General features: G+C 35.7%; 1 protein-coding gene across 2 annotated transcripts; it reads right to left on the bottom strand.

The window, feature by feature from the left end:
• Positions 1–57: 57 nt before the first annotated feature.
• LOC117566363 (cAMP-dependent protein kinase catalytic subunit 3) lies at positions 58–26,085 on the bottom strand. 2 transcript variants are annotated; one of them, XM_034245857.2, is made up of 8 exons: positions 25,952–26,085; positions 13,199–13,924; positions 3,044–3,212; positions 2,574–2,683; positions 2,259–2,504; positions 2,016–2,197; positions 1,130–1,207; positions 58–708 (listed from the first exon to the last, which is right to left on the bottom strand). In XM_034245857.2, the coding sequence occupies exons 2-8, from the start codon at positions 13,833–13,835 to the stop codon at positions 583–585; spliced, it is 1,548 nt and encodes a 515-aa protein (XP_034101748.1). In that variant the 5' UTR covers positions 13,836–13,924; positions 25,952–26,085; the 3' UTR covers positions 58–582. The 2 variants fall into 2 exon arrangements, with proteins under 2 accessions (XP_034101748.1, XP_034101747.1); XM_034245856.2 differs by lacking the exon at positions 25,952–26,085 and adding an exon at positions 19,547–20,504.
• Between the last annotated feature and the right edge of the window lie 1,785 nt (positions 26,086–27,870).

The raw sequence follows: 27,870 nt of genomic DNA, 5'->3' as shown, positions 1-27,870 counted from the left end.
TACGAATTTAAACATAACAAGATGGTATCTATAGGATATGTTAAGAGAGGCAGGCAGCACACGTGTGTATCGAGTTTCTATCACTTTATTCAACGTTTTACGTTAATTTTTCTTTATGGTTGGTTTTTGTTGTTTCGCTTTTAAGTTAACAATAATTAATTTTGTTTGTATGTGCGATTTGCTTGCAACTTTGCAGCCAGCACTCGAACATTAAACAATTAAACATAATAATTATAATCATATTAATAATAATAATAATAATAATGATAATTATAGACGTCTCACGCTAGACATAACATTATGGGCATAAACTTAGGCTTATTATAAATAGAATCGTATATTAGGCATAAGTTGTATGTATCTGTGTGTGTGTATCATTGCTTTTGTGTTTTGCACAGCACTTTTAACACTAATTGCCAGTATAAATAATGAATAATGAATGTGTGTATTCGCCTCACAGCAAATCATACTATGTAGTTTCATATCCATGCCATACACAGCACATACAATGTGAAATATGTATACTATATTATTTAGGTGTATATTTATTTAAATTGTTTTGCTTAGTAGTCTCCTCCCCGTTTAAAAATCATTAAACAACTGCAAATCTCTTTGGTCTACTGCCTTGGCGGGTTTCCAATCCTTCTCGGGATAATCGTCAAAATTTTTCGTATCCCCATCGTGGTGCACGTCAGGCATAATTGGTGGCTGCAATTGATATAGAACATCGAAATAGATGGATTAGATACAGATTCGCAAGTGTAAACTATCATAAAATAATTGCAAAACCAACAAAACGGTGGCCAGAGGAATAGCGTGAGGGGGGAGGGGGAGGTTGAAGGGGTTTAGCGCTATTAACGCATTTAGAGCGTGCAGAGATTTATGGTCCCCGCCCACCAAGAGCGACTGAATCGCTGCGGTCATTAATTAACGGCATTGCTAATTTCCAAAATTGATTTGTTTATTTGCTTTTAATTACGTCCATGTATAAAAATACATTTTATCCAAAATCGAATCGACCGCAATCCAAATCATTAAATGGGGCCGCACGTGTGACGTCGTCACAATGGACGATGGATATATAGAGTTCATAGAGTTTATCCGATACAATTGCAATATGCTTGCTTACCTTTAGTTTCTTGTTGTAGACGTCATTCCAATTCAAGTGCTTGAACCAGCGATGCCTTTTAACGTCATCAGCGCCATTCTGTGGGCATTAGAAAGAAGAAATGAGAAATTAACTTAAATAATTCTGCATTTGTTGGCTCGTGTTGCGAAACCAGCGACATGCTATTAAAAATCTATACTCAGTGCTAGAAGTGGTACAAAGAGGGTATCTCTGTATTTACTAATCTATTTTTTTTTTTTACTTTTGTGCTATTAAGAATTGCCTTTTAGTCATAAATAACTTTGTTTAATAAATTAAAAATCAATCCAAAACTAGTTAAGTTATCTAATGGGTATCTATAAGTCAATCTTTCCCTAGAACTAACATGACTCTTTGATTTTCTGTAGCTTTTCTATTTTGAGAAATTTGTTTTGCATTTATTGTCGCCAACGGAACTGACAGCAGCCATGTGCATAGGGAATCTACGCCAGAATTTCGACATGGGCGTGGGATTCGACAATTAATTTTTGATATATGCATCGCAATATTTAATGCCCAAGCAATGATTTCGATACGGTTATGACAAGTGTAAACAATCGTCTATAAATATGCTTTATAACTGTAAACGCCATAAAAAGCTGCCAAATTAAATGCACACTTCACAGTATTGAACAGGTGTTGCATAGTCGACCACAAAGTTGAAAGAGAAAAATATAATATACAAACATTTAATTAAATAAGTACCAAATTAGCCAGACAATTGGCTGTCTTATTCAAAATAAATAATTTATTACAATTCAAATCTCGACAGACACTTTGAACCTTGAATATATCCTATTAAATTTTTAGTTTTCGCTGTTTCTAAGCAAATCTTTTGCAGTTGTTTTTTAATTTTTATGCAACTCACCTTCATATTGCCCAGTCGCTTGGTTCTATCATTCACCAGCAACTTTTTAATCAAGTCTTTAGCTATGGGATCCATGTGTCGTTCCCATTCAATTTTGCCGCTCAAAATCTTCTCATATATGCCAAAAGGCTGCTCATCATAGAAAGGCGGATAGCCCACAAGCATTTCATAGATAAGCACACCTGAAGAAATCAATTTTAAATATAAATAAACTAATAAAGAACATTATATAATATAACCTACCCAAAGCCCACCAATCGACGGCTTTGTTGTGTCCTTTGGACTGTATTATCTCAGGTGCAATGTACTCAGGTGTGCCACACAATGTCCAGGTGCGATCGCGCAGCTTTTTGGCAAAACCGAAATCTGTTATCTTCAAATGACCATCTCGATTGATCAACAAGTTCTCAGGCTTCAGATCCCTATAGACAATTTGCAGAGAGTGCAGATACTCAAGAGCGCTGACAATTTCAGCGGCATAAAAATTGGCTAAACAAAAAGAAGGGAGTGTCAAGTTAGTTCGTGATTTTATTACTACTAAATATTTACGTTACTTACAAGTTTGACTAGTAAATTTGCCCGCATTGCGCAGATATGTGAACAGCTCACCGCCGCAAACATAATCAAAGATCATATACAGATTGGATTCGTCCTTTGTGGACCATTCACTGTGGGATAAAGAACATATGAATATAAATATGTGAGGCATAAGAAAAAAAGGTAAATAATAATAATTCGAAACAAAGGAAATATTGAAAACTTATTTATGGTCTTAATTTTTTAATATTGAATATTATTTTACTTAATTCATGTATTTTGTATCTTAATAATAAAAGTAGTGGCACTTTCCGTATAAGAATATATGTAAATCAATTCCTTGAAATTTGTGATCTTCCATACTCTCATTTTTATACAAATTATATTTATTTGCTTTTAGCAGCTAGTTTCTTCAGAAGTATAATTAAATCTTTTTGCATGTTACAAACTTAATCTTAGAATATTGAACAATTAGTTTTCGGATTACTTACAGGCTGATCACAAATGGATGTCGGATTTCCCGCAATATGTTTCGCTCATTCTTGACATGTTCAATCTGCTTGAGGCGGATGACTTCGGTCATGGCCAAAATCTTCATGGCACAGTATTTTTCGGAAATGCGATCGCGGCAGAGACAAACACGCCCAAAGGTGCCAGTGCCTGTAACGAAAAGATATACAAATGAAGGGGTGTAAAGATAAGATGCATTTAAGACTCATTTACAGATATTAAAATAGTTTATCGATACTGCATGATCAGGTTATGCAGTTAACCGCAAAATGTCTTGGGTGTCCCAGCACGCCCCAATTGAATGATTGGCAGTTGGCTAAACGTGGGTGTTGAAAAACAAGGTGGGTTGCCTTCCCCCTTCCCTCCTTCCACCCTCTCCGTTGTTATGGGAGAGCTAAACATGCATAATTACACATGGTTTTTTTCACTTTTGAACACGTTTTGAGGTTAGTTGGTTGTGTGTAAGCCGACACCCATAAGATTTTCTCAACCTTGAATTTGTAATTGGGCTAACGGCCAGCAGACATAGACAGAGATGGAGACACTCAGAGAAAGAGAGAGGAGAAGAGAGAACAAGTCAGTTGGAACGTGTGAGTAGCTCGGATTACCAACAACTACTTCAAGCCAAAACGAAAGTCAAAGCGGGCGGTAAAAAGTTCGATTTGACGTTGCACAGTGAAGCAAACAAGTGAAAATTTCATTGTATTATGAGCATCACAGTATAAATAACGTGCGTCACTATTGTTGTTGTTGCTAGCGTGCTTTTGGCCATTTGCTTGGCTTTTACCATAACAAAACTGCTTACAAATTGATTTGTCTTATAAATCAAATCCAACTACTCTCGCATTTGCCACTTCGCATCGCACATCTTTCTTTCCAATTACAATTACAATGGGGGGAAGCAGAAAATTTTCTCTCGGATGTTTTTGGTTTTTCATCACGTTTTCGGCTTTTCATTTGGCCCACAATAATTAGCCATGATTTTCAATGTAATAAAGCAAAAGTGAGAGATTATTGAACCGAGCACACAAAAAGAACTGCCAATAACAACAACAATAAGAACAATAGGTACATGACTCGACACGTGCGTTCGTATCGAAGAAAGCTGAATAAATGATTTACATTTGGGGGCGTAGATTTCAGCTGGCGGCTGCCTCCACATGTTGGCACCTGTCGTGAGACCAAAGAGGGCGGATATTACACGTGCAAATCAAACGAAATCTCTAAACTACTTATTGCCATCTAATGGCCAGACATTATAATTAATGATTAGTATTCGCAATGCAATTTTTATTTTGATTACGCAGCGTAATGACTCAGCTACGATATTCCAGAACTTGCAAAATCAGCGTCGAGAGAAAAGAAAAAAAAATATAGAGATAGAATGGGAAACGAAATAAATGAGATTAAAGAAAGTTTTAGCACATTGGAATAGTTCAAGAAACAATGAGTAAGATTTTTGGCTTTGGAATTTCACTAAAAATTTTGTATATTTTTTTTATATACAGACTCATTTCTTTTGTATATTGAAGTCTCATAAATTTTGTTGAACTTTTCCTTAAATGATTTCAATTGATTGACGAAAAAGTTCCATATCTTGAAATGTTCTTATCAAAGAATTAAAACAGAATGCTGTAGTTAAAATTTGGCTATAAATTTGGAATTATACAAACATAAATACTCGTAAAGTAGCTAATAAAATATGCGAATTTTTTCAAACGGAATCAAGCTGAGCGGCGATATTTTCAAAATGGGCTTTTTGCATTGGTTCTGGCATTTGAAATTAGCAAATAATAAATAAATAATCGGAAAGATGCGAGAGATCGAAAGAGAAATAAATCAAACGGATATTACTACTTATCTGCATCTGAACACATACTCCTCCCACATACCTAAAAATGCTTTTAAATATTTTTATTATTATTTTTCTTTCTTCCAAAATTTATTATCAAAACACAAAATGTGTCGAAGAAAGCGGTGGTTGGAAGGGGCAAACAAAAAAAGAGGGGAAGGCCCCCAACACGAATCGAAAGTATTTTTTGTTGTATGTATGTGTGTTTTGAAGCTATAGCAACAACAACAAGACGTGAGGAAAATGTGTAGCCAAGCGGCAAATGGCTAACAAAACCTCACAAGCAAATTGTTAACATTCTTTTAGTGGAAACAAAAGCAGCAAACAGCAAAAAAGGTGTGCAAAAAAATGCTTCAACAAACGCACATATACAATTGGACATGGCTGTAGTTCTCAAAATGGTGAAACTTTGAGAATTTCAACAATTTTAATTCAAAAATTTAGTCAATGAACGCAGCAAAGCAGGCGAGAATTTTATAAGATTATTTAGAATATATTTATAAGACATAAAACAGCAAATATCAAATGCCAATGACTTGAAAGTGTTACTTTAAATAAATATTGAATTGGAATAATGGTACGATCAATAATTTGAGGCACTTAAAAGGATTTTAATTCAAATAACAAGTTTTTAATAATAATAACATGACATATTAAGATTGATAATACATTTGGGTAAAAATATTGCTTGCGACACTATTTATAATGAAAAAAAAAAATATAAAATAAAAAAATTTTAAAAATAAGTGAAGAATATTCTTATAGCTCTGGATTAACTCTATATTCAAAGCTAAGATTGATTTTGCGAACTTTATTTTACGTTAAAATATATAAATTCGTTACCTTTTTGTTTTTTGTATTAATTTGTTCATTTTTGCAATTTTCTTACAACAGAAAAATAATACCAAAAACATTCCTATCTCTAATAAATTCTTAAAAAAGAGCTAAAAAAATACTCTTTATTAAAAATAACATTTTTCGATATATGTTTTTTCATTTTCTATAGTGACCTACCTATAAAATTAATTAATTATAATTAAATTATACTAATAAATGGCAAAAATCACTCATTTTAGGCACTTTTAACAGTTTTCAATTTAAATGCACTTCATTTTATTGCAATTACTTTTCATTATTCTACAGCTCATAAAATGTAGTTGGTTGTGTTAGTAGCTAGCCATGAAGATTTGAAGTTGTCTTCAAGTACCCTGCTGTTTTGAAAGTAGTTATTGTTTTGGCCAAATGAAGTTGAAGTCAAATGTTTATTAATATCGCATTTTCATTGCATTTTCTGGTGTGTAACAGCGGTTGATTTGCACCTGTTTGTGAGTTTTAAGCGAAATTGGAAAGTGCTCTTGAGTGTTGTCTAAACCAAAACCGTCGCGTCATTTTCCTGCCGTTCATCTCTGTGCGTCTGTCGGGCCTATACTACATACTAGACAGGCGTCTTGGCCAAGTGAAATTGTGACAGCTTTGGAGCAGACGGCAAACAAAAGCGACGCGTTAAACGGCGCAAACGCAAACGCCAATTGCCAGACAAGAGCCAAGAGACAGACACCAGACTCAGCTGCAGACGACCAAAAGCAGCCGCCAGCAATTAAAGTCGGCTAAGAGAAGAGATCCGAGTGAAAACCAGTTGGCAAACTCCTTGCGTACGCGTAAAAGTTGCAGCCCAAGATGTGCGAATCGCAAACAAAACAAAACCAAACCAAGCAAGTGAGAAAGCTCTAATTGAACAGGAGGCAAACTGAGAGATACTCAGTGAATTAGAGAAAAGTTTAGTTTCGGTCGTTTAAGCAATTTGTAACCGAAAGTAACAAAGTTAAATGGAGAGCTTGCTGAATTGACGATAATAGATTGATATATACATATAGTATAGTGTAGTATATATAGTATTCTTATATACTAATACTAAATACTGTTAAATACCAAAATGAATATTTTTTAAATAATATGCTGAATACTACTCCTATAATATTCAACTTATAGTAAAATATACTATATATATTTAGTCAATGAATACATACATATATCAATCTAAGTTGCAACTATAAAATATATTGACATCCGTCAGAGAATTACCCATATGTAGTATTCATTCTTTTATTTAAATAGTATTAATTGTAGTATTTAACAGTATTAAGTATTAGCATATATGTATGTTAAGTATTACCTTATTTGAAAAATTAATAACAATAATAAATCTTGATACATTGTTGAATAGTTAGAATAAAAAAATAATTTAATTATTATTGTATTTTCTTATGTAGTCAGAAGACAAAGTTTCTCGAGATTCAATATACCCAATGCAATAATATTGCAACAACAGGGTAGTGAAAAGACTTTACATCATACATGCAGCAACTTTCTATTTAATGATGCGACAGTTTCATGTGCTGCAACTGGCCCTGAACAGGTTCAGTTCCCGGTCTCAGTCCCAGTCTCAGTCACTATCTCAGTTGCAGTTTCTGTGGCAATACCCCGTCTCATTTCCATTTCCATTCCCAGTCCCAGTTGCCTTTCCCTTCTCTATCCCTCTAGTTTACATTAAAGCGACCAATATCATGGTTCGTTGCGTCTGTCTCTGAGACGCCTCGTCACTGATTGATGCTGTTTATTTGCTTTAGCGCAATGCATTGCAATTCTTTGTGCAGTTTTATTGGCAGATGCAGCTCGCTTGCAGATTCCCATAAATTATGTGTGCCAAAAGTCAAAATACTGTAAAAAGTTTTTGTAAATCGCGCGCAATGTAAATGAAAATAAACGGCGACCAGTCAGACAGACACTGCCGCCATATAAACTTGGCACAATTCGCACAATTTTGGCAGCTGCGCTGACCGCTGGCTAAATAAAGTTAATTGCGTTTTATGCAGTTCCAAGTAAAAAGTTTGTTTTTAATCCCATAAACAAAATAACAACAATAATAAAAGCCAAAGCTGAAGTTCCAACAGACAGAATTAAACACGCGGATCTCTTTCTCTCTTTTGAGATATTTACACTATTAACTTGAAGAAAATAAAGATAATACTAGGAAATTGAGTTGCGAATTGAGTGCATTAAGTTGGTACTTGAAAAGTTTATATTAGCTGTAGTAGTACACTACACTAGTAGTGAAAAAGAAACTTAATTGCAATAGCTTGAGTACATGACATAAAAAGGATTTTAGATTTATGAACAAGAAATTAGGTTATCCTTGTAATTAAAATTATTTCCGTATTTTCCGTTTTATTTTCGTTAGTTTCCTCCTACAATAATTGGACCTAGTTTAAGGCCGAAAATGTTGTGTCAAAACGACCTAGTGATCTAAAAATGTGGGGTTAATTTAGAATTACACATGAAACATCGATGTCATTCGGTTCATAATTTGTGGGATTTATGACATGTGGAAACATATGTTTATCATCATCATCCAATGAAACGAAACTATCGTGTAATATGCCAGTTGACCGCACGGCTCACACAATTTCAATGGGCTTGACAAGATGTTACAACGCGCCCCGCACTGCAATTTACACATCAGCTCTAAAACAGAGAAAACGCCATAAATCAAATGTCGAAAACTGTGAAAAGTAAAGTCGAATCGACTATTAAATACCCTAGTTCTATGCAAGAACAAATTGGGTTAGCTCTAATAAGTGAATCATTCCTTTCTGATTTAATTACAGGGTACTATCGAGTGGGTGTTTGATCGTTCTGCTTTTGATTTTGTCTATTTTTGTCACATGCAAAATGCATTTTTAGGTCATTTTTATTAATAATTAGACCAACAACAACAACAACAACACCAGCGGCAGCATGTAGAGAGAAAACCTCAAGACGCACAGAAAATGTTTATAACGCAATTTTAATATGCTCATTTAGTGTTTGGCAAAAACAAAAAAAGCACCGACGAGACAAGCATGCAAATGTGCCATAGCTCCCCTCTGAATCCCTCTCTCTTCCCCTCTCTCTTCCCCTCTCTTGATCCCCCATCGGCATAGACAGACGCCTCTGTTTGGGGCAGCCAATTTGGTGTGGCCAAATTTTGGGCAAATTGCCAAATAATAATTTCTATAAAATTTGCTTATACATTTTCTCAATTTTGTTGAAATAAAAAGCAAAATTTTCTTCAATTTTATTATATATTTCTTTTGCTCGCTTTTTTCTTTTTGCAATTCAGATTTTTTTTTTGGATTTGTGGCTCAAAGTTTACACAGATCGCGAGACGCTCAAATTTTCCATACGATCATTAATTTCTCGTTGAATGATTTTGTCTTCTGTGCTTTATTTTATTTTGTTTCATTTCTTCTTTATCTATGGCCAATAATATTATTATATTATAGAGTACATATATCGAGAACATACTTATAAAGACGACCGCACTTAACACGCCACAAATAAAAAGAAAATACGAATGAAAAAAAAGCAAAAAACGAAAATAAATAAAGCAAGAAAAAAGCTGAGTTGATCCCAAAAATAAAATTGAACTATGAATTATATTTTGCAGACACGTCGACGACACACGATTGCCGCTTCTTCTGCAGCTTCTTCTCGATCGTCTTCCAAGAAAACAACAAGAAGGCAAAAAACAACTGCGACATGTGTTGCCGCTTGAAATTTGATTGGTTTCTATTATTTTAAAATCCATTTATGCTAAAAGCGCCAAAAAGATTTCATTTCAAGGGCCAACGAGCAACCTTTCATTAGTCAGATCTTATTGTTGTTGTGTTGCTCTTGGACACTTTTATGCCCGAAAATGAATTGTATTTCCCCGAACTGTGCGTAAATATTTATCTCCCACAAATCTATCAATCATTGAGCCACGAGCAGTAAAAGGATTGTGTTGCTCTATGTTCTGTTGTTATTCTGATCTGTTCTGTTCTGTTGTTGTTCATTTCTTCACTTGTTGTTTTGGTTTTTCAGTTGTTCAATTGTTTGGCTTTCACAAGGTCTTTGCGCTCATCTTGCAGTCAAAATCTCTTCTGTTCGCTGAGTATAAAATTGTCAATTTAATATATTAGCTGTTAAAGTGATGTGCGCTTTGGCCTGGTCGATCGTCTGTCTACATTGTCAAAGATTTCCGCAATGTGCTGCTGCTGTCAAGTTGTCTCGCCAGTGAGCAGGATGAGGCTCAAAAGTAGAACGGCAAATGTCTTTACATTTTAATTCATTCATTCACAATTTGACTATTCGATTTTGATGTGATGATAATTTGGGCAATTTGCGATGATTTAGTACGTTTTAGATCACATTGTACCTAATACATTTCTGGCAAGAGTCGTTGATGATTGTTATTGTTGTTGCTTAACAACACACGTCGTAATTCAATTAAAACATTGTTTGAACAAAAGTTTAATTGATGAACAACAAATTTAAAATATATTTTTGAAATTTAATTTTCGATTCGCAGAACTGTCGGAAATAATTCATCGTATATTGAAAATATATTTACTAAAATCAAGAAACAAACTACAAACAATGTTTTGAATCATTCCAAATAAATACCAACTTATTTGTGCTTCCCCAATTAAAATTGTGTTATCAATTAATACTTAAATTGCTCTTTTTATTGCTTTGTTGTTCAACGATGTTTTTGCCAAGATTCATCATCGAGAAGTCACGCGTCTCGAAGGTGTACAAACAAAAACATATTTGTTATTTGGATGGCAACAGACTAAACTGAACCAAAGGGTGCCGCATAAATGTTTATCAAAATTCGGATTCGGAAAACAATTCCAGCGAAATTTCCGGAAAAATTACCGGCAACATTTTATCACCTGCTGCACATTTCACAATAGAGTCGTAAAGGCATCAACGACTATCGATTGGGCCATGTTTTGTTGTGGTTTTGCTATTGCTTTTGTTTTTTCTCTGTGTTGTGGGTGGCTTCGTTGGCTTTGGCTGAGTTGCGTTGCTTTGCTGCATTCGGTTCAGCTAATCAATGAATTTTTAAACAAACATGAACTTCAAATATTTATCAAGAATTTCGAACAAAAATCCGCAAAAACTGAATGTAGAACAATTTCGAGTATTTTTTCATATCTCTTACATTTTTCTACTCGTAATGAAGTTTACATATTTGGCTATAGTAAAATGCGTGTTTGTTCTTTTAGGTGGCATCTTCTTTACAGTGATTTGCCCCTTCTAATGAATGCGTGAGTCAGAGGCATTAATTGCGTACCTGGGCATGCCGTGAATACATATGAATCGGGTATCCGTTTGAGTTTATTTACTTTTTACGAATATTTCTGGATTTTATCGTACTCAATAGCAATGGGGAATGGTTGTTTGAGTGTGTGTGTGATATTCTTGTCTGGCAATTGTTTGAAATTAATGCAAGATTACTCATCGGTTGTATGGTGAAGTATTAGGGCGGAAAAGGAGGAATTACTCATACGCCGTGGGGCAGCAGTTGCTGATTGAAACATTCTCCCTCGCAATGACTTTGCACCGGAAAAACAGTTGAGCAAAAGCATCTTCAACTGCAAATTGGTCAGTTCACTTTTTGATTAGGTAACGACAGAATACACCCAGAATTCTCGAGGGTACAAAACTGTACTAAAAGTTATCCAAAGTATTTTTCGCACGTTCTGCAATCAAAATGTGTTCAATCTGATGAGAGCAAAATTCAGCACTGCTGGCAGTTAAAATATAATTGCCGTGCCCATTCAGATCAGTTCTTTTATGCGATTGCAATTACTATTTGACTATCGACTTTTGAGAATACTTTTTAATGGCGCTGATAATTACCGCAACTGTTTAAATTAACATTTAATTTCGCGCATTTATTGTGAGAATTTGAATCGAATTTTTTGTATTTGATTTCAAATATTTATTACCTCATTTTTTATGCATTTCTGAACGCTTTAATCTGCTTTAGCTCAGGCGCTCATTTCGCCTTGATTCGATTCGATTCGACTCGCCTCGCATCGGCTTCTTGTATTAGTTTTTATTGTTTTTATACGCAAATAAATTCACATTGATTACGCAAATTGAAAGCGATGAGCAACGTACCGTACTACCTCTACTCGTCTTATGATTATTATGAACATTTCGCACCGCAGACGTCGAAGATAATTGTTCTCGTTGTTTTATGAAGCTGCTTGCTTGCGTATTTTCACAAAGCGTTTAATTTAGTTTAAGCATCCATTTAATACACATACGTATACGCAATACGTATCGTATACGTACTATGTATTACGTATACGCCACCACCCCAATTCCAAATTTAGATCTGGTGTTATTGGGATCATGAATGAGAGCCTACGTAGTCAGTGGCCATTACTGTCCAGCAGTATATAAGTATTTTTTATGGGTTTTCCATTATTTTGACGTGTTTCAAGTATTTATATTTCACTCGGCTCTTTGTTATTTAATTCACAAAAACGTGTGCTCTAAATTTAGTTCAACATTTTAATGATTGTTTTCAAATAGCGCATTATGGTTTTCAAATATAAATATTTATCCGCAAGGCATCGGCAAGTGTGGCTGCTTTAACAATTAACTACGTTTTTTACTTGTTTTTTTTTTAAGATCTAACAATCATTAATTTATTGCCGAGTTTAAAATTTTAATCGATTTGTACTTGTTGCTGAACTTGATCTTGATCTTAAGAGTTAAGCAAATCTGATTATTTTAAACGTATAGATATACCAAATAAAGCCTTCGGTACATTTTTGTTATATGCTTTTATAGAAAATTGTTAGCCGGTATAAGTTTATTTAGTCTCATTTGCTGGCAAATCTATTAAGAGACTGTTCTCAATTTCATTTTCATTCTATTCACCTTGTTCTATGCTAAAGTGAAACTGAAATTTCACTAAATTGATGCAACATTTTCAATCATATTCACACCATGAGATCCTCTAACAATACACATTAGATTTAACTGATGGCTTCACTCTCAACCAAAAATATTTCTGGCAATATGTGGCTGAGTTTACATTCGGAAAATATCAATTTCACATATGGTGCCGCCCACTCTGCTGTTATTCCTTATACGCTTTGTCATAAGCCTTGACTCGAAGACTGACCTAGCTACAGATTTGTTTTGATATCTTCAATTTAAACAAGTCAAAAACACAAATAAACAGGAACATACCGGTGTGTCTTGCATGGTGTTGTGTTGTGTTTCGTTTAGCTGTTGTTAATCGAACTAAAAACACAACGATAACTCAAGTTGAAGGTCCCCCAGACAGACAGAAGAGATCAGAACTAACGGTTTGGCAGGTTGAAGGTTGCCAGGGTCTTGCTGGCATATCAATCATTTTTTTGTTATGATATACTGGTAGTGTTTGCTTACTCACCGACTGTCTTGATGATCTGGTAATCGTCGAGAAGATATTTGCGTACGCCCTTTGCGGTCTGAACGCTGCTGCTTTCCTCAGACTCATCGTCGGTCTCCTCATCGTCCGTCTCATTGCCATCGTCCTGTTCACTTTCATCGGAATCATCGTTGTTGGTCACATCATCCGTATCGTGACCATCGCCCTCATCGCCATCCTCCTCATCGTCCACATCATCATCTCCGTCATTGTCCACGGATGTTGTTGTGGCGCTGCTGCTGCTTCGACTGCTGACACTGACGTGTTTGGATTGTGGTTGCTTCTTATGTTGCTGCTGTTGCTGCTCTTCTTCTTCGGTTTCCTCGCTATAATCGGACTCTAAGGGATCTGATGATTCACTCGAGGCGACACTGTGACTGCCACCGTTGACATTGCTGCTGGTTGTGGCGCGACTCAATTTGAATGTGAATGTTGCCTCTGTGTTGTCATTTGTTGCTGCTGTCGCTGCTGTTGTTGTTGCTGCTGTTGCTGGAATCTGTTTCTTGTGCAATGACGATGACGTCATGTTGCTTCCGGTTCCTGATGTCAATTTTGATGAGGAGCCGCCTTTGCCGCCTGTCAGCGGAGTGCAGAAACGCGCGCAAGTTGCTGTCGACATTGTTGCAATTGTTGTTACTGCTGCTGCCACTGCGAGCCTTGTTGCTGCAACGATTATTGTTGCTGTTGTCACTCGCGTTGCTCTTGTTGCTGAAAATAAACAGATTGACACCGGTTAGCTGGCATTTGACAGCAATGTAATCAAAAAAAGAAAACTAAGGCTCTAAAAATATGCGCTCTATTTAGCTTGTGGCGCCATCTGTCGGGCTGTAGCTGACGTAGTTACGAGCTACAAGTTACATGATTTATTAATTAAAGGTTTAGTAACGATTGTATTGAATAAAATCAATTTATTTAGACTAAAACTAAATTCTGGGAATACTCAGAAGACACTGAGATGTACAAAAAGTATAAATCAATCATTTTAATGCCTTTTGTATGCAACAAAACGTCAGTGCAATACAAACTCTCGTGTAAATAAAACCGGAGAAACAATTGGAATGAAAAATACAAATTAATTAATTAAACAATTGCTCTGCACTTCCTCATTTTCTTGCAGCCATTCAACTTTGCATTTTTTCTAGATTATTAAACGAGCAAATCTTTTCAGCGTGCTAAAGAAATTCCCAGAGCACATCAAACATTTTCAAGTGCATTTGAAGTGCTCCTCTTTCGTCGCATCCCATTTACTTAAAGGGTATAAGTGACACTGAGGCATTGTCTGCGATGCTTTAGTGCTATTTTTGTGCCACTTTGCATGGTCGTTTAATTAACCAAACGTTGGAATGGGCAGCAGCGTCTTTTGTATTGTCAGACTGACAGCGTTGGTCGTGCGCGTAAATTGAAAGCGAAATGAAATTGCCGCCAGGCGCACACACAGACAAAATGGAAGGAAGGAAGGGGAGGCAGAGGCAGAGGAGGTAAAAGAACGGAAGCCAGAACCTACAGCGGCAATCAACAAGTGTCCTATAGTCCTAATTCAATGGGACGACAGCGCACAGAGATGCCAATGTGTCGTGTAAAAAATGCTATAAACTAAATATAATATAGTCATCAAGTAATTTGAAAATAATAAAAAAGAATAAAAATAAAGGAAAAACATGAACTTAATTGAAATAAAGCAATTTTATAGCATCTTAAACAAACTTCATTGGCCTCAATGTCTGATGAGGAAAATTGATTTATAGGCCAAAGGGTAGACAACAATGCGGCAGCCACATAATAAGTAAACTTAAGGTTCCAGTCTATTACGATAACAAATTTTATTAATAACAATAAACGCATTTCTGATTCAATTTGATGACACAACGCAGACACACAAAGAGTTGCAGTTGAAAGATGTTCTCTGGGCACGAGTTGAGTTTATCGACTAGTTTTGATTCCCCTCCGACCTTGCACAATATCTCATCCATGTCTGCGTCTGGGTCTGGCCTTAATGCAGATGCATTTAATTGAAAAGTTTGCCCAGTGGCCCCAAGTCCAAGTCATCAAACGGCAATCGTGCATAGAAGCGCAAATGCGAGCCGCATATGCAAAATGTTGATGAATAACACGAAGCACATAACACGCTAGCAGAGCGTGCTCGACTACAGCATACTCATTAGAATAATTAAGTTGAAATTTTCAGAATATGTTAATAAATGCTAAACTTAACAAGGAGTCACACAGAAAGACTTAAAATTAAATATTAAGCAATAAGAAGAAAGAGAATTAATTAATACTCTTTTTAGCAACTCCACAGGGTATGAAAATCAATTGAGTTATGAAGTTGAAATTTTCAGTATGTATAAAATATTATTTAAGCTAACTAAGAGTTTACTTTATTTAAAGCAAATCTATACAATTGAGGAATAAGAAAAAAAGAAATTTAATCAATACTATTATTAAGTTGAAATTTTCAGTATATATAAAATATTGTTTAACTTTACTTAAAAGATTGAACTTATTATGCAAATCTAAAGAAATGAGAAATACAAAAATAAGAATTAATCAATACTCTTTTTTACCAGCTGCACAGGGTGTGAAAATCAATAGCCATTGCTATAGGACAAGCCTGAGTGGCTTTTATTGTTTAAGCACTACTACTCGTCGTAGTCGTATCTGGGGCATGTGCTACAGCCATGTAATAGCGAATGCATTCAATTGTTTGCACCCGTAATAAAGTATACTATACTATACGGTGAGCACTAAAGAAATCGTCATATTGCCGCTGGCGCTGCCGCTACCCAAAATACTCAAATGGAGGCTGCGTCTCCCAATTGTGAGTTTCTCTCTCTTCCTCTGTGTGTGTGTGTGTGTGTGCTTGCGTGGGTGTGTTTGTGAATGATTAGTCAACAAATCAAAGCTGGGTATACAAAATTTGGACAAAGGATAAAGAATAGCTGGCTGCTTTGTTTGAACTTGCAGCTAATGAAGGTTTTTCCCTCGCTTTCACTTAGTGACTTCTTGCTGACGCCAGAGGGCGCTCTTAAGTCGGCGAAGTCAGCATATAAAACATTTCCTTCGACAAATGGAAATGCATTAACTGTGGAAAACAAAGCAGAGCAGCAATATCAATTTTGGATTCTCAGAAAAGCAGCAACAACAAAGAAATCAATCAGTTCGGTCTCCGAACAGTCTGCCAGAGATTGTATTCATATTCATATTGCCAACTGAGCAAACAAATAAAACACGGCTATATCAATATGTATGGTTTTGTTTTTACAAATGATAATTAAAATTTTTGAGACTTTGTTTTTGTTTTCGCTCATAGATGCAAAACGAAAACAAAGGAATCTTTTTTTTAATTTTATTGTTGTTATTATTATTATTATTATTATTATTATTATTTGTAAGACAGCAGCATTGAGTGTTCAATTATTTTGAAATTTTACGATTGTTGCAGAAAATTGTTGCTATTACATATAGTGGAAACCCATATGCATAGAGAAGTGTTCATTTTATGAACGGCTGCTGTCAGTCAAAATTATTTATGGTGTATGAGCTTAAAAACGCAGCTAAAAGTGCGGAAATATAACTTAGAGTTGAGTATCGTGCTATATAAACAAAATCTATATGTATTTGTATTTGTATTTGTATTTTCTTGTTATTGTAGTCCGAAGCAAAGTGCAAAGTTTTGAGAACAATTTTTCAAAATTATTGTAGACAATCACTCGGCCTGTAAATTAGCGCAACATCCACAAATGTCGAGAGATATATACGAGTACGTGTGTATATACTTATATATATATTTAGAGAGAGAGTAGGAAGAACCAACGTCAGTCAGATGTTGGAGATCCCGCCACACACTACGTACACCTTCTCTTCTCGTTCCTCTCCTCCCCCGCATTTACCTTGGGCGAGTGCTGCCAAAATGGAAAAATCAAAATGGAAATCGAAATTGGGGTCGTCGTTGGCCTGTTGGCAAGCAAATTGTTGAATGTTGCTTAATCTTCCGGTGGCTCGCACTCTTTTCGTATTTTATTGGTGTTTTTTGTGAATGGGAAAACACCATAAAAATTAAGAGGTACAAATAAAAACAAAAGTATTGCAAATAAAATAAATACAAAACAAAAGAAACAAAAAAAACAGTCGTCAGGTAACATGAAAAACAAAAGAGTTTGCCAAAACAGAAGAAACTAGTTCGGGAAATTTTGCTGATCAACACAAACGACAAGTTGTTAGGTAGAAATAATAAAAAACAAACTCAAATCTGAAAATAATTGTATTGTTTTCCTTTACGAAAATCCAAGATTAGCAATACTTAACTAAATTAAACTTAAATTTAAATAAAATGCAAGAATTTCTTTTGAATAAACTCTTCAGAAACCCTCGCTAAAACCAAAAAACAACCTTGAATATTTTTCTTCCAATTAACGCTATGCACTTTGAAGATTAAATTGGCTATCATAACATGCGGTGATAAAGAAGAGAAAAACCCGACCACTTGTCACAGATCCCCAGCTTATTTATTGCTCAATTTTGTTGATATTTCTTTTCGCGTTTTCTTTTTCTTTATTGTTGAAAAATTTCCTATCGGATTATGAAACTGTCCCCGTGGGACTGGTGCCAGCAGAAGCCCCCAACAGAGCACACACCTCAGCAGCCGGGCAGATCGTTGGCCCTGATTTATATAGAACATTATCAAATAACTTTTAGAAGCTCGCACACACCAACGAAAAAATATAGAGAAAAAATTAATTATGACTGCAAGCACTTGAACTTTGCTACTCGAATCGAGAGAAGCATTCAAAATTTATAACGAGACTTGCAACATTTATTAATTTGTTGCGCCTCCCACTGTGGTGTTTAATAAATTATATGTTTAATTAATTAAGAGCCATGTGAAGCGATTTGTTATAAATTGTTGCATGCTGGCAACAAGAAAAGCAACAACAACAACAACAGTCTTAGTTAGCATCAGCGTCATATTATCGTCATTTGCTCAGAATTTCCAAAATTTGCCGTAGGCGATTATTAATGTACCGAAATTTTTGGTTTATCATTAAGCGACGACAGTGGGGGGGGAGGGGTGTACAAAAACAAAGCGAGGAAGCAGCAAATTATGAATAAGTGTGCCCATATTAATTAATGACGCAGCATGAAATATTATTGCACATTGCGATGTGACAAATAAAATATGAAACCAAAAATAAAATCACAGATTTTTTCTTCTTTTTGTTGTTTTTGTTTTTGCTGCCGAAGGTGACTCTGTCCCATTATAATCGTAAACGCACTCTGGCCATAATAATCAAAAATAATGCCACCAAATATAACCATAAAACTCACAACGCGAAACATTTTCATTTCGCTTCTTGTTGTTATTGTAATATCATTTGGGGTACTTGCACTGTGTGTGCCAGCAAAAAACAAAAAAAGGGCGAAAGATTTATGGGTTTGTTTTATATTTATAGAGCAAATATTTCCGGTGTCCTTGTGCTACTTGTGCGACAAGAGAAACTTTCAATGCGTAAACGAAGTTTCTCAAGTGACCCCAATTTGATATGTTATAACTAGGATAAACAATTGCTGAGAACTAAGAACAAAACAATTGTGTCGCAGCGAAGACAAAAGAGAACAACAAAAAAAAATAGTCAATTGACATTAAATTACAACTGAATGAAGTATAATATTCTACGGTTCATAAAATAAATACTTCTCATTGTCTTGAAACTAAGAAATTAATGTGGGGAAGTGTCTAAAATGTAAGAAGGTTCTCAAGATCAACTGAGTATATTAAGATACTTTTTTTATATTTGCTATTTAATACAAAATAAAAGGAAGAGATCGTTTTATTAGATCAGTTATAAAATTACTAAGTGAGGAAACTAAATTATCAGCTATAAATATTTTAGAAACAAAGCCTCTGATATACCATAAATACCATATGGCAAATTATATCAAAATTTAACAAAATTGTATAATAATTCTTGTTAAATTTTAGACAACTTTCTAGTGGAAGAGAACTAATGAAAAGATCAGCAATAAAATAAATACACGAACATGTCTATAAAATTAGAACTTGTTTGAAAATGCGGGCTAAACATTTTGCTAAATAATACTGAGTCACTTGTTGAAAATGTAAGCCAATTTAAAAACCAATTTAAATAAAAATATTTCATAGAAAAATGCATTTTACAAAAAAAAAAAAAAAACCCTAATTTAGCAGCTTAATTAGCAAAATGCATAAATTTAATTATACGATTACCAGAACAGATTTTGGAAAGCGAAACATTTACAGTTATAGTTACTCGTGCTCTTTGCACTTGGAAGTAGTGTATAAAGATTACTCACCCAACTAATTTTTTGTTAACAGCTTCTGGTTCCCCTCGCCGTTCAACGTCGAATGTTGCCGCCGCCGCTTTTTTGTGTTGTTGTTTTGGTGTTTTTTTTTGTTTTAGTATTGGTATTGGTTCTCCTAACGATCGCTTTTTTGTTGTTGGTCTATCTGTCTGTCTGACGATACAGTTCAGTTTCATATATATGAATACACATATATGATTTTTTTTCGCTGGAGCAAAATTTGAACGCTTGCGAAATTGTTAAAAATAAATATGTTACTTTAGCGTGCACGATCTTTTCTTCGCTTTTCCGCCGACTTTTTTGTTGTTGTTTCGCTTGTTTTTTTTTTTTTGTTGTTGGTTTCTTTGCCCGCAAACAGAAATAAACTTAACACTCAGCGCTGCTCAGCTGGCCACAGCGATAGGTAGATAGGTAGGTGTATATAGGTGTAAAAGTGTGTGTGTGTCTGTGGATATAGCTACAATTTGCTACAGATTGAAGACAATCCAACGGAGTTCTTTTTTACTGCTTACAGTTTAATTGTGTCACTTTTTTGCCCGTTTTGTTATTGTTATTGTCTTTGCTTATGGACAATTGTAACGCTTTGATTAACAACTCTTTGGGTTCGCTTGTTTTTTGTTTCGGCTTCGGCTTAGCTTCGAATTGGATGACAACGGCGATCTGGAAATCTAGAATATCCGGTTTATTGCCAAATACACTAGGCCCGCGCTTAGCCGGAGTCTCTTGACTGCATTTAACAATTGCAATATGCAAATTTTTTAACTCGTTTTCATTAATTTAAATATCAATCTCAATTTAAGCTAGACATTTGCTTTCGTATTTTTCAGTAAGTTAGTTTTTTTTTTGTTCTTGCGATTTTTCTAGCCGTTTGAATTAGTGAATTTTCCTTGTAGTTTTTCTTGGTGCTGACTTTTGCTGACCAGCCGCTTCCACGTTTTGCACGAAACTGAAACGTAAAATCTGCGAATTGCCTGCCACCAGCAGCAGCAGAAGCAGAAACAGCAACAGCTCTCGATGTTGCCGTCAAACGCCGCGACGTCGACGTCGCAAGCAATTGTATGTAGTTGTTGTTGTTGCTGATGCACACACACGCTACGTTGAGTGTGACTGGTGGATGATGTTGATGATGATGATGATGAGTTGGCTGATTATGATAATGATGCTGCTGCTGTTGATGATGATGATGATGATGAGTTTTGCTGCTTGGCTGTATGTTTGTGTTTGTGTTTGCTCTTAGCCACATTTACGACGCCATATGTGCTGTGTAGTGTAGTGTTTTACGTGCGTCTCTGTGTGTGTGCCTTTGGAGTGTCTGCCACATAGCGTAGACATACTCTTAAATGCCGTTGCGTGGCATGAAGTGGCAACCGCAGTTGCAGGATCACTCGACGACAAGTAAAAGCAGCGTCCGTAATTTAAACGTGCGAATTTGTTGCGGCAAGATGAAAAGTGTAAGTAAATGTAAGCTGCCCCTGGACTCCCTGGACTCTTGCAGCTCATCAACAATATCAACACCAACATCGACATCGACAACGGCATCAGCAATCACCTGACTGCGGTTGCTGTCTCTACACTTTGCCTCCCCCATAAACATGCCGCGGCGCTCAGCTGCTGTTTGTTTTGTGTAGACAAGGCGGCAGCGCGATTTTAACGCCTCCCCTGCTATTAACAATATTTTTGGGCTTTGTTGCGTGTTGTTGAAATTTTGATTTGCCTTGTTTGTTTGCATTACACATTACACATTGAGGCCTGGGCATTGGGATTGAGATTGGGCCTGGCATTGTTAACTACAAGTAGAAGAAGCAAATGGCGAATGCCTTCTAAACACTTTGCATGTTTATACGCTGATTTTCACTGGCTGTCGTAATAAACCGTGACAAGGTCAGGCAAGAGGCGTCTGCGTGCAAGAGCCTCATTTACTGCGCTGTGGCTGCCACTGCTGAAGTCGCCACACTGTTGATGTACAGTGCGCACATAACTGTTAATTCGGTTCCGCATTTTATATGTTTGGCACGCGTGCAACTCGTATGCAAATTACCAAGTGCGGTTGTTGCCGTTGCTGTTGCTGTTGCAACACCTGTCAAGGGCAAGGACAAGAAGAGAGCACTCACCATTTAAAGATGGCGTCCTCAACTGGGCAATGCGTCGCCAAAGTGTTGCTGCAAATTACACACACTCACATCACATTTCATGCACTTCGCTGGTTATGCCCAACCACGTTCACACCACTTACTTGCAGGCCTTTGGCAAAGCAAGCCGGACAACTTGTATATCCATTTATTAAAACAACCGCGAAATTGTCTTATCATTCTAATTAGCGATACTTCAGTTACAAAAATTAAAGAGCTGCCAGATCGCAAAATTAAAATTGCGCTTCTGTTGAATCCTAGTGTTGCCAAGTAATGTGATTTTAGTGTTACCAAGCCCTAAACAATTTGAAAATTATGAAAAAACTGTTGACAATGTAAAAAGATTATTTGATTTAGCTAGCCAGCTAAGTTCACTGCTTTTTTAATACTTTTTTTTTTAAGCAAAACTTACATTAAACATTAATTAATATATTTTGTCATTCATCACTTATCAATATTCAGCATATACATTTACTAACGCGTTGGCACTGTGCCATATTGATCAGCTGTTTAGTGGCGCTGCCAACTATTTTTAAAACGAAGTGGCAGCGTAAAAAAACTGAATCAATGAAGATGGAAAGCCATCGAAGTTTGCTGTCATTAATAATTATGATATTTTGACAGACCACACATATGTATGCCTTAGAAAAAGCTATTCTAATTTTAAATTTTAAGCGCTAAACAGTGTGACCACAGAAGTCGTCATACAAAAATACTGAACAGTATTTCTTCTGTATTATTCAAGTTTGAAATTAATGCCACTTATCATTCTTCGTTCCACCACCATTCGTAAGAAATCAGCTGTTCGCAATGGCGTCGTCAACTCTGCAAGTGAGGCGGGGTGGCAACGTCAGTAAGCTCCACCAGCTGCGCGACTGAAAACTTATTGGCCAAGCAATAAATGAAAGATGTGGAAATATGCAAATTGATGTGAAAAATAAACGTGTTCTTAGTGTATTGACCAATTGGAAATGTGTTAAACTATTTAAAATGCAAGTAAACCAAATGTGCGGTGCAATTTGAAAAGTTGCTTATCAGCAGCAACAATAACGCAATAGCGTCGGCAATAAAATAGCGTCGCTGCTGTGGAGCTTTGAAAAGCTTTCACGTGCTACGTATTTTGCGTAGCCATCCGTTGTGTTGTGTGCTTTCAGTTTCAGTGGGTCACTCGAAAGGCATCGTTGTCGCTGTCGCTGTTTCTCTCGCTCTCCGTGTCGCTGTTCCGCTGCTACGTGCTTTGTGCGTGCGTGTGTTTGTTTTTGGCGCGAGCGTTTTTGGCAGCAACAAACGGTTTACGTAGCATGTCGCAAGCGTCGTATTGTTCGTATCAAACACTAAGCGAAGCGAAGGCGGTTGAATAACAAAAAAACAAAAAAAAAAAAGAAAACTAACAAATATTCCCCACCAGAGGAAATTGTTTTAACCATAAATATTGCAATTGATTAGCATTAGTGTGTGAGTTTCAACCCATATAAAATATAATAAATATTTAAATATTTGATACATGTATTGTACATATTCAAAGTTCAAACTACTCAATGCACGCGCACTACAATAAGTGTTAATCACAATTTTATTGGCAACAAGTGTGACGACTATATAGCAACAATAGCAGCAACAACAACGACATCAACGCTATCAGAAGCTGAAGGTGACAACGACAAACGATAATACCAAATAACAACAACAATGCCAGCAATAAAAAACTATTAGTTAGCAACTAAATCAAATGCCAAATACGACATTCTTTGCTTTTCTATTTTCAACTTAAGCACCATATAGGTATTTTTTGGCTAATGAGTAAACATTATAGTGTCACGGGTCTCATCAAAATTTTCAATGCTTCCCCATTTTCGATTTCGATTTATTTCGTCCGCTTCAGTCTCAATTTGGGGCAATCAAATTAATTGTCAATTTTTTGTTTTTGCCTTGCTCTTTTCGTTGCCGCTATTCGTAAGCTCTCTCTCACATTGGTGGTCTCACTCTCTTGTTTCCACCCGCTCTCGTGTTCTCTTTTTGCCTTGACCATCGCCATTAGTCAAGTGCAAATGCACCTGATTTTGGACTGCGCTTATTTCTTCCTCTTTCGTGCTCTTGTTTCCAACCTGTCGCATCACTGTATACCCTGTAAACGAAAGCTTCAAAGCTGTATATTGTTTCAGCTAAAAAAAAGCTTTTAATTTATGCTGTCATGCAGCAAAAAAAGACAAAAGATGACTTACAGGGTATACATAAGTGCAGTTGACAAACTTGACATTCGTTATGAATTCGCTTTGTGCTTTTACACACATTTTGTCTGGTCAATTACCTTGCGTGTTGACAACCCAAATTTCAAAAGAGGGGTTTTCCGCAGCAAACTGAACCGAATCGCATAACCAGTCAGTCAGCTGTTTGCCGTACCACTTAACGGCTAAAAGCGTTTGGGTCTGGTTTAAAGAATTTCATTTATCTGGCTATAACACTTGAGCATTATCGAGAATTTCGCTTGCACGAAAACAGTTACCAACTGCTAAAATTTCGTTTAGAAATTTATAACCGTGAAAAAGAAGTGCAAAATCTAAGGGATTTATTCGCCAGAAGTGTGAATACTCTATCTAAAATGACAATATTAAATAGAATTTGAATTCCTAATATAAATTATAGCTTTTGCTTATTAAAATTACAAAATACGCCATTCGCTGTATAATATCTCAACCATAACAACTAATTAAAAGTCAACTTGAGACGAAGGCTTAGTTTAGTACTCGTTAATTAGATTTGTGTTTGTATAATTTTATTAAACATAATAATATTGTAAATAAATATAGTTGTATAGTTATATCTCTCTAGCATTGTTCCTCTTCCGCTGGGAGAAGATACGAGAACTATGCATTAAGAAAACCAAAAAGATTATTCTATAGCAAATAGGAAAACATTTCCGAATCGTAATACAAAAGCTTTCTTTGTTTTTCTTTCGGCGTTTTCCTTTTAATACAATAATTCCTTTTAATTAAGGGCAATAGGGAGGTGTGAATATGTTTTATAGTGTTTACAAAAGATCTGATGCAAGATAAGCTTATGAAATATGATTAGTAAAATAACAGGTAACTTTACTCAGTTTCAATTAGGTTTTGCAATGTAGCCCAGCAAAAAATGTTGCAAGAGTAAATATTAAACAGAATATCATAATTCCCATTGTACTTTAGAGTATACACAATGAGCCGAGATTTGTATAAGGGAGAGAGCGGTGAAAGAGAGTGAGAGAGCGTGTGGGCATCCAAGTATGTCAATTGAATGATGCCCCAATTGATTTATTTACTTCGGTTTCTATGCGATTGTCATAACTTTGATGCGTGCCCAAGTGGAAACCGGGTTTGTTTTGTTTTGTTTGGCAAGTGAAAACAAAATTGTTGACCACTCGAAATAATAAATGCGATAAACAATCGATAAATCTGAAAAGTGCTGCCACAGCAGCAATTCCAGCAAAATCAAAGCCAAACGCCGCGACTGCATTGCGAAATAATCTATCAGATACATTTCCATAAAAAGTATCTACACTTTAGGTATTGTCATATAGTATGTATTTTTATGGCATGCATATCTGAAACCGATGAGCTCACATGCAACTGTTGCATGCCCAGCAAATGCTTGCCCAGCTTTATTTGATAAGCTAATAGAACCAAAGGTTCGAGTTCCACTTCGCAACTCTATGAATCCCATTCGCAACTGGCCTGCAAACAGCAAACTCTTTGTGTTTTTGTATTTTCTTTACTTTTTTATTGTAATGTGTTCGACATTATCACGTTCAGTTATGGTTCCTGTTATTTTTATACTGACTACTAGTATTGTTGTTGCTTTGTTGCTCTTTGTTGCCGTTGCTGTCTAGCTGATTAGTCATTTTTGTTTTTTGGTAAGCGACCTTAAGGCTTTCATTATGAACAATTGCTGCTGACTGCTTTGAACTTGGGCATTTGCTAAGCGCCTGAGATAGTGAAGACTTTAAAAGTTCGAAGGTCGATCCATCGATATACTCGGAACGAATTGATTTGAACGGGTATACTACATAATCAAGTAGTTATTTTAACAAAATTTTAATGGACTTTAAGTACAGATTATTCCCTTGATTGATTGTCGCACATCAATCTAGCAAATTTAAGCGAAAATCTACTATAAATAGCTTTTGGAAATTGACAAAAACCATCTGCTGTTTCCTTTTCTGAGAATCTATATATGTTCCGTTTATGAATGAATGTATAATATCAAAGAAAAGAAAGTGGTCTCTACTTGCCTGTATGTTTGTATTGATTGTATCGAATCTTGAAAACATAGCTAGAAATTAAAACACGATTTGTAAAAACAAAAAAAATATGCGTCAAAAACAATTTGGAAAAATCTCAAAATAAACAATATTTATAATTTTTGCGTCTGTGAGTTGAAGATTGTAAAAAGGCTTACTTAGTATTTTTTCAGCGTAAATTTCAGCGTAAAGCAAACATTTTTTTTATATACTTCACAATCCGCTTATCAGCGTTGCTCTCTCTCATCTTCATCATTATTATCATTCTCGAGGCGGCTGGGGAAGTGTTTTTTGCGTAAAGCAAAGACAACTGACTTATATATAGCCCCATTTGTGATATAATGTAGATCTATTTAAGATGCTGTCGTGGCTGAAATAGTTTCCAGTTTTAGTTCCATTTAATAGCGCGACAAAGCTGTTGCGACAAAAAGTTCCCAAAGGTCCAAAGTGCAAGTGCAGCCACAATGATGATACTTGAAGTACGACGCTACGTAATAACCATCAATAAACATTCGAAATTATCTATCTGCATATGTTCCACTATCAACGGTTTGTCATCGCGATAGTGGGTAGTTTAACACTTGATTGAGTAGGTAAAAGCTTGACACAACTTTGTATGTATATCAAGGCCCTCGAAAAATGTTCTCAAACTGATAAGGACTGAACAGATCCGGCTATCTGGGGCCCCACTGACGACGACAAGTGGACAATCTTTAATGGAAAATTCTACCATATTGCTTTCAGATTTCTTATACTAAAATACTTTTTTTGATTAATGGTTTCGATTCGCAACGTCTGATAAGCAAAAGTGGACAATGTATGATAAGAAGACGCTGAGACGCCACCTGGCAAAACCCAGAAGAGACATAAATACGTATTTTTTTGCGCTTTTACTTTTCGTCCAGCGGCATTACACAATTTTTCACGCCTTCCCCGCATTCCCTGACTCAATAGTTATGCACCTGGTTATAGTTGTGAACGGTTGCCCCGCCACAAATCCATTTAAGCCGAGTACTTTTCCCGTTCTATATGGAAAACACAAAATACTACAGCACAAAATAACCGGTTGCCAAGTATTTGGCTAGTTGAACTAATGGGGAACGGTGCGACGACATTGAAAGCGAACCAGGGGCATCCCAATTAAGCAGATGTACAGTGCTTAACTGCGATAAATACCCTATAATACATTACACGCAAGATGTGTTTGATTGATGGCCCAGTTTTCAAATTAGATTTGAATTAATTTGAATTCTTTTTCATTATCATTTATGTGTACTTATCAATTTGATCAAGTATATACTTAATAATTGTGGTTATTTTTGACATCCAGGGTATTTTTCAGGCGATCACTCCTCGCACTTTTCAGCTTTGCTGTTTTATGTCTTTATTACTCATTAATTTTGCGTTAACAAATACGAAATTATTATCAAAGTTGTTGCTTATAAAGCTGTGTTTAACTGTTTGCATGTGGGACGTGAGTTGATTAACGACTTTTGTCATCCAAAAGTAACTGCCTAGATGTAAATGCGTTTGGCTGTAACACTGAGGGGGCAATGATGATAACAACATTGATTTCAAGTCGAGGCTGAGCGGAAGTTATTACAATTAATACCCCAAAACAAATAAGGCATAAATCATTAAAAATATTAACAAATGCATTAAACCATTTTAAGCTTGTCATACAAACATTTCGCAAGCACTGTGAAACTTGCACTTACATTTTTCTATCTCAAATGGTTTCTTATTTCCGTAAAAAATGCTCCACGAAAATATGAAACTATTAAAGTTTTTTGTAAAACGCTGACTAAGCACATATTTGTTTTTCGTTGTCATTGTAAATAGTAAACGAGGTTCCTTTTCTGCCTTTCGTTTCACTTTTTATGGAATATACGTACATATGTATATGAAAA

This window comes from Drosophila albomicans, chromosome 3 (assembly GCF_009650485.2).
Source record: "Drosophila albomicans strain 15112-1751.03 chromosome 3, ASM965048v2, whole genome shotgun sequence".
NCBI lineage: Eukaryota > Metazoa > Arthropoda > Insecta > Diptera > Drosophilidae > Drosophila > Drosophila albomicans.
This window is presented reverse-complemented; position numbering and strand designations above follow the sequence as displayed.